This window comes from Microcebus murinus, chromosome X (genome assembly GCF_040939455.1).
Source record: "Microcebus murinus isolate Inina chromosome X, M.murinus_Inina_mat1.0, whole genome shotgun sequence".
In the NCBI taxonomy this organism is placed as follows: domain Eukaryota; kingdom Metazoa; phylum Chordata; class Mammalia; order Primates; family Cheirogaleidae; genus Microcebus; species Microcebus murinus.
Window position 1 is genome coordinate 88,424,931 of NC_134136.1, and position 17,119 is coordinate 88,442,049.

Here is a 17,119-nt window from a genome sequence, read left to right on the forward strand (position 1 = left end):
CATGTTAAGCCAGTAGAAGGGAAGTCACAGCTGTGAAGTATATACTACCTGGAGGGCTTTTGGCCAGGCAGTTGGTACAGTATTTATGTTTTACAACAGTCATCAGGTAGCATATCATTATTGCCTTTTCATAAATAAGGAAACAGATGTTTCTAGAGTTGAAGAAGCTCACACCAGGGCAAATGTCTAAACAGGGATAGAGTCAGGATTTCAATCTCAGTCTACTTCACTACAGAGCCCATCTTGCATGTGTTCCATGTTAGATCTTAAAGGGTATGTATGAACTTACCAGTTAGTAAGTAGGGGAAAGGTACTTTCAGCCTGGGAACAGAGCTTGTGGAAAGGCCCTTAAATGCCAAAAAGCTGTTGAATTGGGGCAAAAGCATTTTAAGGGAAGAGCAGCAAGAAGGAAAGTTTGAGAGCAAAGAAATTATCCATAAAAAATTAAGGGCTACAGTCCAGGCTGAGCATCTATTTGGAACCAGACCATTTTGGTTTATCCAGATTTTAGAGAGGCTTTCTTCAAAGGTTTTTTTTTTTTTTTTAATTCAATGGGTTTTCAACATAGAAGATTGTTTTAGTGAACCCTAAGTCATGGTTTTTTAATGTTCCAAGGCACTTTCCACATATTAGGACAGGATGCATGTGATCATTTATGGATACCAGACTTCTGTATATGGACCATAGTTTGACTGCATGAAATTTGTTTTTCTTTGTTTCTCTTTCTTTGTTCTTGCCTTTATGCTTTGATACTTTACATCACTGTGTGTTCTTTGCTTTTTACACCTTTAACCCCACCAATGACATTTGCACTAGTCCTGGCTAACCTATGGCATATTTCATTCTCTCAGCATTCCTGGGAGCATGTGAAGTAAGAGATCAACTTCTTGCTGACATACCACAGTATCACTGGAAAAGTTAACAAACAAATTTGGGTAGCAAGCAAGTCACTCAATGGCAAGTGGGATTTTCCTCTACCTGTTCTAAGAGTTAATTCCAACCTTTCTTAGAATTGTTCTTCCCAACAGACTGCAGTTTCATGGTACTTCCTGTGCTGTCTACATCAGGCTTCCCATTGGAGGCACTCAAAACCTGGGTTCTCATATTACCAAGGCTGATTGCAACCATATTACACCAATACAGTGTTGATTGTATCATAAATGTTATTAACCCCTGCATAAATATCATTTCTTCCAGTGAAAGTGAATACAACATTTTGGTACTCAACATTTTTCAGACATGTGTAATCATTTGTGTGCACATTTAGTTATTAGGAAAATGGTCTATCAACTACTGTCAAAGAATAAAGAAGACAAAAACTGGCTTTTTATGAGAGAGGAGAGAGGAGAAAACCAATCTGAGAATATGAAATGTTGGTTCACAACTTGGGGGGAAACTGATTAGTTGGTTGGGAAAGAGGTCAAAGTGGATATTTTGTCCTTTAGTGGCCAACTAGGGTTAGTTATCAAAGAAAACTATGGCATTTCTGAAGGATTTGGAAAAAAACCTTGAGATCTTAGCTGAGAAGCATGCATGACAGTTTGTTTCTGCATTGAGTGGGCCAGTGTCCCATATCTTAATAAGGTGAGGTCTGCACAAATTCTCTCCTCAAAATTGCTCACATTTTACAGTTTTGAAAGAAATTTATTTGCATATAGTTTATGGACCTTAGTTTTAGTTTTTTTATGCTTTTAAGGGTTTTGATTTTGACATCAACATTAATTTTCAATGGGCTCCAACCCTTTCTCCCCAGTGTTATTATTGTTGCTCCACATTTTGCAAATGTACATCTGTGTAACGAGGTAACTTTCAGTCCTTTGCTTTCCCCATTACTGTAATCAAGGTCAATGGCATTCCAGTCATGTCAGGTGAGCTGTCCAGCACTTTCTGCTGTCAGCATGTTGGCCTAGCAATTGGGAATCTCTTTACTTGACTCACTTTTCACCTCAGGAAAATAGTTTAGTTTCGTGGGCTTTTGTGTTTTTTGTTTTTCTTTTTGTTTTCAAGTCAGCGTTTCGTTAATCTGTAAAATGACTGAGTTTGAGGTCATGATATTTCAAGTTCTTTCAGCCTTCAGTTCTGGAGTGAGGACTGTTCATCATAAAGACTTGCCTTGCAAAGCATTTCCCTTTATCTTCAAGGCATGAAATAATATCTCAGAATTGCATCATTTTAGGAAATGAATCTAAAACATTGATCAGAAAGCAATGATGCATAGGAGGGAAGCCTAATGAAATATTGCCCTATTTTGAACCATTTGTCTTTTTTCTTTATGGATTCGAAGTTACTGATTCTCTTAGAAGTCAAACTGTAATTGCTCTCTAATTCAAGGGGACTTTTGTATCTTGATTACTGACACTAAAGGAAAGGTCAAATTTGTTTTCCCAGACTATTATTATTGTCGCCATTGTTATTGTATTAACATACACCATTTACTGAGTGTTTGTTATTTTTCAGGCACTCTGCTGTTTTAGGAGACAGGCATTAGTGTTTCCACTTACAGTTAAGGAAACTGAGGCACAGAGCAGTTCAGTGGCATGAGGTCACACAGCTGGTAAGTGACAGATCCAAGATTTGAACTCTGACTCTAAACCTTGAGCTCTTAATATTCCATTACATTTGATTTTTGCTGGTTGACTATTATTATGAATCTTCCACACAGTTTTATATTATTTTATATCTCCTGACAAAGTTTGTGAGCAATCCTTAATTCAAGGAACTTTTTAAAAATGTCCCTTTTCAGATATTTTAATGACTCTTGAAATTAAAATTCAAAACATCCAGGATCACTGGAATTAATCAGAACTGGAAGCTGGTATGGAATTGCTTTCTGCCCTAATACTGTAGGGGAAAAAAGACTAAATGGAAAAAAAGTAATTCTTTACTAAAATACTGATTTTTGCCTGTGGATTTGGGCAAATCTGCTCTATCTTTTAGAATTGATATTCAGTAGAATAGATATTCAGATTTGTGGACCTGGACCACATATTTGCTATACTCCAACTACTAAGGCAGGTGGGTTGACTGATAATGATTCATTGAACAAACACTTCGTTTTTGGTAGTGTCTACCTGGACCTAGTTACTAAACAAGACATGTAAATGGAATAAAATAGCATTCATCTTCTAGGGTTTCATAATCTAAAAGAGGGAGACATATATGAAGGCAAATAGGTATGTTTCTGTAAGTAATTGCTAGTACTTATTGTGTGTTTCTCTGAGCCAGGTGCTGTTCAAAGTTCTGTACACATACTGCCTCATTTGGTGATCAAGACCCTATAAAGAAGGTGCTATTTTAATCCCCATTAAGAAATGGAGGCATGGAGAAGTTAAGTGACTTTTCCCAGGGTCAAAACTATTGGTGAAAAAGCAGGAATTTCAAATCCAGGCAGCATGACCCAGAACTGGTACTTTCAGTGGGGTCATTGGTGAGTTGGTCAGCTCTAGCAGAGATGTGTCATGGAGAAGAGGACACTGGAGCTTGGTTATGAATGATAGGGTCATACTTGCCATCCAGACCCTGGTAGTGGGGGACTGGGAAGGCCACCCCAAGCTGAGTTAGAAAAATAACAGAGGCAGGAAAGTAGAAATAAAATGTCTGTGGAGCAGTGTCAGGTCAACCTGGTAGGAGTGCCTTTTGTACCATGTGATGTGGTTAAAGGGTGGGTGAGGGTGAGCGTTTAGAGGGCCGCAAAGGCCAAACTGAGCACAGTAACTTATGGTTCATTTAGCAGACCTTTACATGACATGGGCCATGTGCCCACTTTACACAGGTTAATTCACTTACTCCTCATGGCGAGGTGATGTGTTGTATAACCATTCCATTTTCATAGACTGGGGGATCAAGTGTATAGAGAGATTAACTTGCCCAACATCACATAGCTAGTAAGACGTAGAGCTGGAGTTCAAATGAGGAGGCTGGTTCCAAAGGCCAGGGTGGTAACTGCTGTGCTACCATATAATTTGGAAGTGGAGTGGTGGATTGAGGACCCATGAGCAGGAAAGGAAGGAAAAGAAAGACAAGTGACTTGGGGAGGAGAGGCCAGCTGAGGTCACTGTGATACTCCATGTGAGAAAGAGTCAACCCTGATGGCAGGAGGGTAGCAGTGAAAAGGAATGTGAGGTGAGAGAGATGAATGAGGTAGGCATGGGACTTGGGAGCAGGATCTCAGGGCTCAACTTCTGACCCTGTCCTTGAGGGGTTGCTGAGTGACCTTGAGCTGGTGGATTAGCCTCTGTGCTTGTGCTTTGAGTTTCTCATTCACAAAGGGGGAAAATGCAGCAGACCCCAGGCAATTGAATTCTATTTTGGCCCTGCTGATTCTGAGGTGTCAGCAGGCCATCCATCTGGCTGGGCCCAGCAGTTCAGTTGGAAATCTAGGTCTGGAGCTGAGGAAAGAGGTCAGGGCTATAAACAGACTTAGGAGTCAACTCCAGGTGTATGAGAGTTGAAATTGCTAAGGGGAATGTCTACATGGGAAGAGGAGTGGAGAGAAGAGGGCTGATGAAAACCCCTGCCTGCCCCTGATCCAGGATGGATCAGATGACTATTCCTGTGTGTACATCCATTGTTCCCTAGTTATTGTATTTTTTGATATATGAAGCTGTCACTGACCTCCCTTCTTACATCAGTGTTTTTGACCTATGCACGATTCATCATGAGCTTGAGGTTGTGAGCTGAGCACGCTTATTTATTGGTCTCCACGTTTGCTGTTTCTTCGGATAAAATCACTTCAGCTGCATGACCTCAACAGTAGCCTCATAGTTACTACAGTCATACACAAAATCTGAAAGCAGGTTTTCCCTTCCTTCTTCATGTCTCAAAGTCATCATTTTCTTTTCCAAGCAGCATCATATGTTGCCGGAGAAATTACGATGCTGTTATTTGGTGTTTTATTAATGCCTTCATTCCCTTAATTTAATTTGGAATTGGAAAATATAGTGTGTGACTACAGTTATTTGGAAGAGCGATTGCCCCAAATGGGCTTTGAATTGGCTTCTGCTAGTGCCTGTTTTGTTCTTCACTATGAAGTTCCTTAGTACACATCCTCTGTGTCTCTTAGGCTGCTTGCTCTTGCCTTGAGGCTCCCCTTGGCAGGCTGCACCATTCCAGAAAAAAAAACACAAATGCAACCCAAGGAAGCCTTGCAAAATCAATGTAGGTCTTTGCTGAAGGTCTTGAAGACACTGGCTCTGTATGTATACGTGTGGAATGTGGGGGTATCACATCTTACTGCAAAACTACCTCCCCATTTTCATTAAACTTCCTCTTTCTACCTAATCCCATTCCCTTCAGTAACTGCTCAAATTTCTCCTTCCCTTCTCTTCTCTTCTCTTCTCTTCTCTTCTCTTCTCTTCTCTTCTCTTCTCTTCTCTTCTCTTCTCTTCTCTTCTCTTCTCTTCTCTTCTCTTCTCTTCTCTTCTCTTCTCTTCTCTTCTCTTCTCTTCTCTTCTCTCCCCCTCTCTCTTCCCTAGCCAGCACAACCTCCCCCAGTTTTGAAAAAAATCTTTTGATACCACACTTTCCTTCTTCTCCATCTCCTCCCTTGCATCCCCATTTGCAGTCCTGTCCAAACCAATCCATTTTTCTTATCATTCACCATCATTAGGCGGATGGGGGATATTGCTTTGTCCCTGTCATGAAAATATTACTTTCATATGCTAATTATTGACATAGAACTGAGCCCCATTCAACAAATCATGTACAGTAGATTCCAAACCAAAGAGCTTATATCTTTTTGGACTTTATTGGGATTTCATTGACCTTTGCAGATGAGTGGTGTTGACTCCCTTTGGAGTCAGTTTCTGGCTTTTAAGGGTGGTTATTTTGTTGTTGTTGTTTTTATTTTTTTGCACCCTGCATTAGATGGCTGGTGCTGAATGTATCCAAATGTTTGTTAGACCTCCCCAGATCCACCATAGTGGGGAGGGAAGATAAATCTAATTGAAATTATTTTTGCGCCATCCTCCCACCCCTCCCTAAGCACACACAAAGCAGGGAAATAATAGTAATCCTTCAAGGTTGTTTTGTTTGTTTGTTTACAGATATAAATTAAACTTGGTTAAAAATGAATAGAAAAAATTCCCAAGTATCATCCCAGTGGGGCATTCAGTAGGTGGATGGAGGGATGGATTGATGGGTGGGTGATGATGGTGGGATTGATGAGTGTGTGAAAGGGGGTGGGTGCTTATGGCCTGATTGTGGACATGTGTGAGCTTGCACTTCAGATCTATTTTAGCAGCAGTTTTTTTTTTTTAAATCGTATATGCTTTTATTATTCTCACTATAAATACAAATAATTAAGAGCACCAACAGATTTTTTTTAAAAAAATCCAAAATCCCTCTACCTCTAATTAACATTTTGGTGGGAAATATTCTATATATTTCATATGCTTATATGCACACATAAATGTACAGAAATACATAGACAAGTACAGAAATATGCAGACAAGTACAGTGAATTGTACTGCTTTATAACCTACCTTTTACATTAAATTGTATTTATGGATATATTTACATATCAATAAATGTAGGTGTGTATTACCTTTAATGTATACAAAGTAATTGACTAAAATAATACATCCCGATTGATAGAGCCACTTAGGTTGTTTCAAAAGCTTTGCTACTATAAACATTAATGAACTTCCTTGTTTATATATCTTTTAGCACTTGCATTTATCATCTTAGAATAAATTCTTAGTGAAATTGCTAGATCATAGACGGTATTTTGTATTTTATACAGATTGCCAACCTAACCTTTGGAAATGAATCAATTTAAACAGTGTTTTAGATCATCCATATCCCCATAGCCTTGTCAACACTGTATTTTGTTGATCTTTTAAACTTTCTTAATCTGATATGTGCAAACTATTAGTTTTTATTTGCAAAGTGAGTTTGGTATTCCTTCTTTTGTGAATATTCTGTTCATGAATTTTCCCCATTTTTCTATTAGGAGATTTATAATTGATGTATAGAAGTTCTTTATATATGTAAGTATGTATATCATTTCTTTATATATTAAGAATGTCTACCCATTGTTATGTGTCACAGTGTCTATTAAGACACTTCTTTTCTTCTAGCAATTGCACCTCTAACCCTTTTCCCAAGCAAATTCAGGAAGGCTTACTAACTTTCCCAATGACCCAGGTGGTGCTGGGATTCCATCCAGAGAAACATGATCTGTAGACCAGGACTAATGATAGTGAATACTGGGAGAATTGGGGAACCTTTACAATTCCTCATGTTGCTGATTTTTATTACCCGCTACCAATTTCCCAGTGGATAAGCCAACATCTTGTGATATGGACACAGAATTTGTGGATATAGGGAGATGGAGAGGAAAGTTAACAAATCTAATTTGTCACTAACTGTGCCAATGTAGTTCAATCCTGTTAATTCTGTACTTTATTGAACACTAAATCTATTCACATCTCATAAAACATTATTAATCTCCCTAGGTTAGGGGTCCTCAAACTTTTTAAACAGAGGGCCAGTTCACTGTCCCTCAGACCATTGGAGGGATGGACTATAGTTTAAAAAAAAACTATAAACAAATTTCTATGCATGCTGCATATATCTTATTTTGAAGTAAAAAACCAAATGGGCAAAAATACCTGCATGTGGCCCTCGGGCTGTAGTTTGAGGAAGCCTGCTCTAGGTCTTTAAAATACAATATGTAGTGTTCTTAAGGAAGGTGTATAATCTTGACAAAGGGCCCAAGAATAACTTTTTCTCTGAATTTATAAAAAGCATTAGTTAAGCTACTTTATGAACAAGAAATCTATAAGGAAAAAGGAAAGGAAGCATCTATACTGTTCTCTTAAACTATGGGATATAATTTTGCCTTTCAAATTTCCCATGAGAATTTTTAAATAATTACATTTTAAAAATGTATATTGCAAAGGTAAATGCTTAATAAAGATTATGTGATTGACTTGAACTACTTGACATTTTGAAGGCAGTTGTAAAAAAAAGAAATCAGTAAACAAAAATATGGCATGTTGTTGGGATGGCAAGCTGATGGATAATTGAAAGTTGTTATTAATGAAATAGCATTATGATTCACCATGGAATAAGTTGAAAGTGTTTCTTGGGATGATACTGTGTTGCAAGAAAAAATTTAGGTTGCCTTGGGATTATGCAAATAAAGGAGAGGAAGGCAGAGCCCAGTCTGAAATTGTCATATGGGGGTTGGGAGGTGTTGCTGAATTTAGACAAGGCTCTGAGCATGGGGGTTTAGAGAGAGTCCTGGGTCTAAATGCAAGCTCTCTCACTTATTTCTGCTAAAACCTTGGCAAATTTTCTGTAATTTCTTTGCTTAGATTGCCATACATGTAAAAGTAGTAAAATAAAAACTACTTCAGAGAACTGCTGGGTAAATCATTAGTAATGACATAAGTATATTCCCTTTTTTCCCCAGCATACCTCTTATACATACTCAGTTGCTGTTAGTACACCTTAAAAATATTTTGGAGTCTTTCTCCTAGTTTTGCCAAAAACAGAGTATGCATTTTTATTCTCCAGTCACTTTATTGTTTTGCCCCTTTATTTGTTGAGGGAGGGTACAAATTCCTTGGTATTTTCCTTTCTTTTGTTTAGAGATTTTTTATAAAATTGTAATTTTTGTGATTCAAATGGATGCTTTCATTATTTCTCTGAATAATATAATAATATCTCCTCTTAAAAAATCATCTTAAATCTTAAAAGACATTTTCATTAATTCATACCAGCAGAATTGGCATTTACAAATAGAATATTAAATTATGTGGGATCTATTATCCAATATTCTGAGACAAGTAGTTAACATGAGTAATAATTTTCACTGCTGCAAAAGTGATTGTATAGTTCTCTTTTCATGTGCTTAATTGGGGGTAGTTATGACAATATAGTGATTCAACCTGGTTAGGAATATTCTGTTTAATCATATAATCCAACTGAGGAAATCTACTTTCTCTGGATTAGGGCATAGGAATGCAGGCTGGATAAATGTGATATTCTTTCTAGAATATATTCCCTGTCTCTTGAAAATATGATTTTAATATTTTATATATTTAATCTTTTTCATGGCTGTTTATTATAAGAATCCTGATAGTATTTATTATCTTTTAAAATCTAGAATTTTTTAAAGTAGCTTATAAAATTGATACAAAAATTTCACCCCAAGATTTGTTTCATTATACATGTGAAAATATAGGTGATAATTTTTTGAGATTAAATATTAATGAATAGTAGATAATTGTAAGTTAAGTTAAATTTTTACTCTTTCTAATTATTTTGTAGGAGTTTCACAATATTAAATTTTACTCTATAATCTAAGGTGGTATCAATTTATTTAAATTATTATTTTAATTATTTATCAATGTGGAAATAGTTATTTTAAAATATAGTGCAGTGAAATGTGCCTAGTCTTAATTTTGATTTTTAGTTTATGTAAATATTGTTTTGTATTATGATATATATACAGATATTTCATAGTTAATGCGAAGGACATGCTTCTGGGGGTGGGGGGAAGTGGACCTTGTAGAAGGCCTTCACTGTCCAGAAGATGTAAAAAAAAGACATTTAGAAAACAGGCCTTGATCATAAACAAAGCTAAAATGAAACTAAAGAATTCACTAGTGCCGTAGGCTAAGCCTGGGTCCCACTTTACTGAACCCAATTCTTTTCTGAACCAAATAATGGAAAAATTTACTTAAATATGTCAGAATTAGAGTTTGACCCTGTTCTCCTCTCATAACATAATAGAAAACAACAAAAAGAATGCAAAACAGAAAACTCCATCTTTAATGAAACTAGGGAAGCAAGCTATGAAAGTTTGTCAAACAAATCCCAAACTATCAACCACAGCACTGAACTGCCACGGTCAGTGAGATTTAGCCTAAACTGAGGGGACCCTCAAGGGAGGGAGAGCACCATAAATGGGGAAGGCAGGTAGGAAAGGCCCATTGAGTGTCCCTGAAAGAGCAGGTCCCCTCCATAGCATCATGAGGAGGCAGAGTTGGAGGAGGAGTCACTCAGACTTGCCATGTTTGGGGAAGACCAGTCAGCTGGCAGAGTGGCTGGGTGGAGAGAGATCATGGGTGGCGGTCAGCTATGCAGCAGCTTATCTCAGCCACAGAGAAAGAAATAATTTTAAAAAGGTGAAATCACCACAAACACGTGGAAATCTTATGACATACAGGGCTTTGCTGCAAGCCATGTGCAGGCATTCTGTTTGCACCAAAATGGTAAGGAGGGTAAAGAATCCTATGAGCCACCATGTGATCAAAAGCAAGTCACCTCGGGATGGGTAGGTGGGAGGGTAGTAAGGCTGCCTCTAGAATTCTCCATAGCTAAGCTCAGTCCTGAGTAGCCTAACAGCTACAATGCCATGGGAAGACAACAGTAAAAGCTTATGCTTAGCCAGGTTGTCATTCAGGTAGAAAGGCAAAAGAAAGACATTTTTGAACATGTAAGTGAGTATGACATCTATGAGGTCTTCTTGAAACCAGAATACTTGATTTGAGAATTTTTTTTCCAACCAGAAATTAATAAAGAAGCTGAAATTAATATTATATCAATTTCAATATAAAAGTCTAACCAATTATGGGAATTAGGGTTACAGAAGAGAATGCAAATATTGTATGTCTTCCTAATGGGTTATTAATAATAGAATTTATATAACATAATTAATAAAAATTCATGGCAAGAGAGGATGTGGGAGAAGTTTAAGGGTGTGGATTTCCTCATGCTTTATAGTTAGGAATAAAAGGATACTGCCTAAAATGAATATGCTAAGCAATAGAGGCTTAAGTTATATTATAAATGCAGTGTTTAAAAGTCCAAAGATAACCAGTAGAGGAACATAAAACATAACAATATAACAACTCAAAATGGACAATGGAGCAAGGAGGGGAATGAGGAGGAAGCTACATACATTGATTTCTCTTAGAGCAGATAGTTAATAGACCTTGTCTAAAATTAGTAATGAATGAAACAGATGTTTGGATCTATAATGCTCTTACAAAGGTAAGCACTAGAAGATCCAAAAAAGTGACTGTAATATGTCCAAATTATCAGCAGTAAAATAAAGAAAACAGATCCTAAAGTTCTATGACTTAAGTATGGAACAGGAGGGAAAGAGAAACCCTTTTCCTTTTATTTTTGTTCCCTTTGTTCTGAAGGATTTGATTTTTCATTTTATTTTTTTATACCATGAGCTTGTTTTATTTTCATAATTACAAAAACATGAGTAGAGAATATTTTTTCCCAATCCTCAAATTTTAGATTTGCTTTAATGGTCATAGTGGTCTTCAAGTGCAAAACTTCTGGCCTGTTTTCTTTGCCAGATTTCAGAAGATGAACCACTAGATTCATTTATAAGAATCGTTCATAGAGATCTAACATCTGCCATAGTCATTGTGACCTCATCTTTATTGAAAAGGAAAGTTGTTTTGGACTACAATAGTGGGCAGGGATAAACTGTCTCCTATTTAATTAAATTTTCAAAATGTGTGTGATTAAAACTACCCTGATACGAACTATATGTTGAAACAGGTTGGACATTTCAAATTAACTTTGTAATAAGTTAAAAACAGGTCAAGAGACAGGAAATGAAAACCAGAGGTGAGCAAGGAAAATCTCAGAGTAGAAAAATGTTCATGGAAATTTGTTTTAGAATGAATGTTATTAAATCTATTGATGAAACCCTTGAGAAAGGGTACATCGTGACAGAGCAAGATGTGCACAAAGTAGAAGGCAGCAAGAAATGAGAAAAAACATTTGGAAGCAATGTGTTTGCCTATATATAGTGTGTCTCTTTCTAGCGAGCATTGTATAAAGGAGAGTCCTCTGAAATTTGTAGATCTTGCTGCTATTTCTAAAGCCACCATTTCTTATTCCATTGCCCCATTGGTGTAGCCCCCGCCCCTTAGAAATAGAGGAATATGTGACTTGGTTGTTTATGCTTGAGTTTCTCAGCAGCCTGCAGATAAGCAGTTCCCAGACTTGGAGATTTCAGTCTTGTACATTTTTCTTTTAATTGGGGGACTACCATAGTGACAATCTCCATCATTTAAAAAAAGAAGGAACATTTTAAAGTAGACTTTTTGTTAAGATTTAACATACAGACAGAAAACTGTGCAAGTCATAAGTGGACAACTCAAAGACTTTTCATAAAGTAAACACACACATGCTGCAGTTACATCCCAGAACAAGAAACAGAACATTAAAAGCCCACCTGAAGCCTGTCATGCCCCCTTGGAGCTACTACCCAGCCAGGGCTAATGTCTATTCCTGACTTCAAACACCACAGATTAGTGTCTTTTTCAAACTTTATTTTAATGGAATCATATGGCATGCATTATTTTGTATTTAGTTTCTTTCATTCAACATTGTGTTTGTGAGTTTCATTCATGTAGTGGTATATAGTTGTAGTTCATTCATTCATAATGCTATAGAATTTCATTGAATGAATATATCACAAGTTACTTAGCCATTAAATTGTTGTACTTATCATTTCTGATTATGAGCTATTAAAATTATTGCTAACATGAACAGTCTACTACATGCCATTTACTGACTATATCTCTGTTGGGTACATATCTAGGAGTGTAGTTGTTGGGACAAAAGGTATTTTTCATAGGTTCAGCTTTAGTACTGGCTTTCAGTTTTCCAAAGTGTTTGTACCATTTTTTACTCTGACCAGTGGTGTATGAGAATTCCAACTGCTTTTCCACCTTTCCTCAGCACTTGTCATTGCATATCTTTTTCATGGTAGCCATTCTGTAGCATAGTGGTATCCCATTATGGTTTTTGGTTGCATTTCCAAAGAAGGATCATTTAAACAGCAAAATTAGAAACTATAAAGGCAGAAAAAGATATAATCCTTTAGCAAAGAGAACAATTTGGCAACTTTCATTGACCTGCAAACTTTTACATATACATATGGAAAATATGAATGCTGAAAAGGGACAACATTAAATTTTGCTTTTACCTTAAGACATGGATCTTAGTTGTTTTCATGATATACCAGGGTTACTATGTATCTTTGTTGTTGTTGTTGTTGTTATCTAGTTCAAAATAAACCCAGCAAGTGGAGCCTAGGTGTTCTGGTGTTTCTATTATTATTACATTCGTACTTGAAATTGGGATGAATAGTTATATAGTGATTCTGTAAATCTAGAATACAATATTCTGGCTCCTGTAAGAGAAGCCAGCTCATATGCCTGAAGCTTCTTACAGAGCTAGAAAGAAAGTATGGATTGGTGGGCTAGGCAGGACCAGAGAAAAGGACCTTCCCTGGGCATGCTCCTCTCTGCATGAGCTCACAGAGAAGATTCTGGGCCTACCTGGACCCACCAGCACAGACAGAAATGTATCTCAGAGGGAAGCTCCCACTGGTAAAGTGTCAGCCATTCACCAGCACAAGTCCACAGAGCAACTTTTAGCAACAATAGCTCCAGCTGATTCCACAGGCTGTGTTTCATCACTCAAACACTTTCTCTCTCTGCACGGGGTGGCCCATCTTAGCTCATCACTGAACAGCCCCCTTTGGCATCCCATTATTATCCACCCACTCGACATTCTCCCCGGAAGAGTGACTTTTACCTTGCAGAACGCTAGAAACCAGTCATGCTGGACTCACTAGTTGAAGCTCAAAATATTTGTGTTGCTCATCAGAAAGTTTTGCAGAGGCAAATTTACTGTGAGGTTAATGATCATTAAGCTTCAGAGATTTTCATTTGCACAGACCCCTTATAAGAGTCTGTATCTAATTAAATTATGCATTCATAATTTTGTATTCATGCTCTTAAAGAGGCCTCACCCCAAATTATATAAACTTCAGGTCCCAGAAAACCTGGATAAGCACCTGGCTTCTGATGTCTGTCATCTTTTTTGACTTTTTATTTATTTGTCTTTGGAAGAGAATTTGGAAATCAAATAGACGAATAACTCTTTTAGGCAGAATGCTACAATTAGATGTAAAGTGTCTTTCAGTTAATGAGAATAGTGGCACTATTCATTGAGTGCTCATTATTCCCTAGGTGCTAGTCTCAACAGGTTTCATTTAACATTCATGACACTCCTAAGAGAAGGACACTATTGCTGTACTATCCTTACTTTTCATAGGAGAGAAGGGAACCCCAGAGGAGTTAAAGAAATTTGCCAAGGTCATATTTCTAGAATGTGGCAGAGCCAAGGCCCTTTGTTTTTACTAATAATGACCTACTAAAATGTTTAAAGGATTTCCTATCTTAGTACAAATTCACAAGTATCCCCAATATTAACTTTTCACTTGCCTAATAGGTATGTTCTTTGTTGGGAAAGAATTGTGTCTATTCTAACTTTATCTCATTCATGCCATGTTCTCCAAGGAGCCTTCCAAAAAAACCAGTGTGTTCCCTTTTCATGTAGAGGACAAAAATGAAGAACAGCTGAGCTGGAGTACCTGCCCGCCTTGGTTTCGTAGCTACCTGTCCCCATGAGTGGGAAAGTGGCTTACAGCTTCGTGCAGTGGCAGTGCCGTACTCTGCCTGCAAATCTTGACAAGCATGAGAGAACTGGCTACACAAAAGCCCGAACCAAGCCAAGGTCATCCCCATGGTTTCAATTGTCTTCCCCACCTTATTCAGTTCCGCACAAAGATCTCATAGCACTGGGCACTACAGAGTTAATCTTGAACTTTGGGTTTGGGCCAAAATGTTATTCCTTTGCTACTTAATGACAAACTTTTCTGCCTTTTTAGATGAAAGACACTGCTCCTGACAGTTTAGGTCTTTTGAAAATTTAGTACACTATGATTATTGTTTTTCAAGTAGGTCTATAATCACAAATATAAATCATTCTGCTGAAGGCCACATTAAGGAAGGCAAAAAAATTTCTGTCCAGAACTATAAAATCTATCCACTAATATCAAGTGACAGAATAAGATGTCATTGCCATTCCCCACCCTCCAAAGGATGAGGGATTAAAATTAAAGATTGTTGGGGAGAATATTACCAAATCTCACATTAGTGTGTGAAATTTCTACATATGATGGGCTTCTAAGTTTGTTTTTTTCTTGCTATAGTACTCCTGAATTTAATGTAAAAGCCATTTGGAAAACTTATAGTATGGATAGTATGGCATTTTTCCTCTATGGGAGAGGTAATGGAATGTTTCTTTCCTTCCTGGTAATTCAGTATCTACTTAGCACATTACAGGTACGTTTTCTGCATTGAAGTTTATATCTATAATGTTCTAATGCTAGTGAGAGATTACTTTAAATATACCTGCAAGCAATTCTATATATGCTTAAAGTATGTTCTGTAGGGACCAAGTGCCAGGCCCCCTAAAGGTTCACTGAAAAATCACTGTCATGAGGCAGACTGCTTAATAAGAGAAAAGGAATACAAGTTTATTTAATGTGTATATACAGGAGCCTTCAGAATGAAGACCCAAAGATACAGTGGGCATTTTCTATTTTTCTGCTTAGGTTTAGCAAATTATGTGTAGAAATATGAATGGACAAAAAGGCTATGATGTAATGCTAAAGGACTGAGTGGGAAACCCAACAAGGCCTGTCTGTCTAGATTCTTCTTGTTCTCTCTGAGCAGCATCCTTCCTTCCAGGACTCTCTCTGGAAAGGGGGTCTTATAACCTACAGTCAAACAAGATAGGTCAGAGAATTTCTTTATGGCGAGTTTTTTTTCTTTTTTATTTCTTTTCTTTTCTTTTTTCTTTTCTTCTTTCTTTCTTTCTTTTTTCTTTCTTTTCTTTCTTTCCCTTCCTTCCTTCCTTCCTTCCTTCCTTCCTTCCTTCCTTCCTTCCTTCCTTCCTTCCTTCCTTCCTTCCTTCCTTCCTTCCTTCCTTCCTTCCTTCCTTCCTTCCTTCCTTCCTTCCTTCCTTCCTTCCTTCCTTCCTTTTTTGAGACAGAGTCTCGCTTTGTTGCCCAGGCTAGGAGTGAGTGTCGTGGCATCAGCCTAGCTCACAGCAACCTCAAACTCCTGGGCTCAAGCGATCCTGCTGCCTCAGCCTCCCGAGTAGCTGGGACTACAGGAATGTACCACCATGCCCAGCTAATTTTTTCTATATATATTAGTTGGCCAATTAATTTCTTTCTATTTATAGTAGAGACGGGGTCTTGTTCTTGCTCAGGCTGGTTTCGAACTCCTGACCTCGAGCAATCTGCCCGCCTCGGCCTCCCAGAGTACTAGGATTGCAGGCGTGAGCCACCGCACCCAGCCTATGGCGAGTTTTTACACAGAATAGTTTTAGGTTTTATGGCTGGCTTTCAGGAAAAGGGGCTCTGGCTTTTATAACCCACCTTGGAGAAAAGGGATTCTAGTTTCTATGTCTAGCCTGAGGGGAGAATGGGACTGAGAGACAGGAGGGCAGAAGATCAGAGAAAACTTTTTTCCACTTCTGAGGTCTTCATTTTGGGGTACTGTTTTCTGAGCCCCATCAGTTATATCTCTCAAAGTAGCTGCAAAGTTTTAATGAAACTATGGCAAATGGCAAATTTTATTATATACATTCATGGGGAAGGTGGAATCAATTTTCTTCCTTTAGAATGAGAGAGAGATTTTCAAGATGAGTGTGGGCAGGTGAACTATTTGGCTCTTCTTCAGTTTTCATTTGGAATAAGGGTTTAGTTTCCCTTTATTAGGGAGGAATTTGCAACCTTTGTATTAGTTCTGTGCTTTCAGTATATTAGGCAGTGTAGGGGCCAAGGGCAAACTTCCCCTTCACCCTCTGAAGTTTTGCTGAAAAGTCAACTCACAAAAGGAGATCAATGGGGAAAATGGCATACAAATGTATTAATGTGGGGGGGGCACACAGTGATTACCTCAACCCCCTAGTGGGGTTCAGAAACTTATATACCATCTTGAGGTTACAGAAAGAAAGGGGCTGTAGACCATGGCAAAATACTTTATAGGAAGGGGAGAAGAGGAAGCCTGGCTAGCAAAGGTGGTCTTGTTATGCAGATGAAACCTCACAGGTAGCAGCCCTCAGATGGAATAGATGGTGAATGTTTCTTCCAGACCTTGAAAGGTGTCAAAGTCTCAGTCAATCTTTCCTAGATCTGGACAAGGAAAGGCCTCTAAGAAAATCTTGCTGTATTAAAGTGGATTTCCTCTACAGACACAAATCTGCCCCA

At 37.8% G+C, this 17,119-nt stretch overlaps 2 protein-coding genes across 5 annotated transcripts in view; both read left to right on the forward strand.

Moving 5' to 3' along the window:
* The window catches only part of LOC105882445 (glia maturation factor beta), a 902,793-nt gene that overhangs the window by 533,324 nt on the left and 352,350 nt on the right, over positions 1 to 17,119 (forward strand). The gene's annotated exons all lie outside the window — the stretch shown is intronic.
* FRMPD4 (FERM and PDZ domain containing 4) overlaps positions 1 to 17,119 on the forward strand; it is a 539,531-nt gene that overhangs the window by 194,569 nt on the left and 327,843 nt on the right. The window contains exon 2 of one of the 4 annotated variants that reach the window (XM_075999302.1): positions 2,458 to 2,554. The exons of the other annotated variants lie outside the window; for them this stretch is intronic. Coding sequence (XP_075855417.1) covers positions 2,538 to 2,554 — 17 coding nt within the window. The 5' untranslated portion in view covers positions 2,458 to 2,537. The remainder of the gene's footprint in view (positions 1 to 2,457; positions 2,555 to 17,119) is intronic. 4 annotated transcript variants of the gene reach the window in all.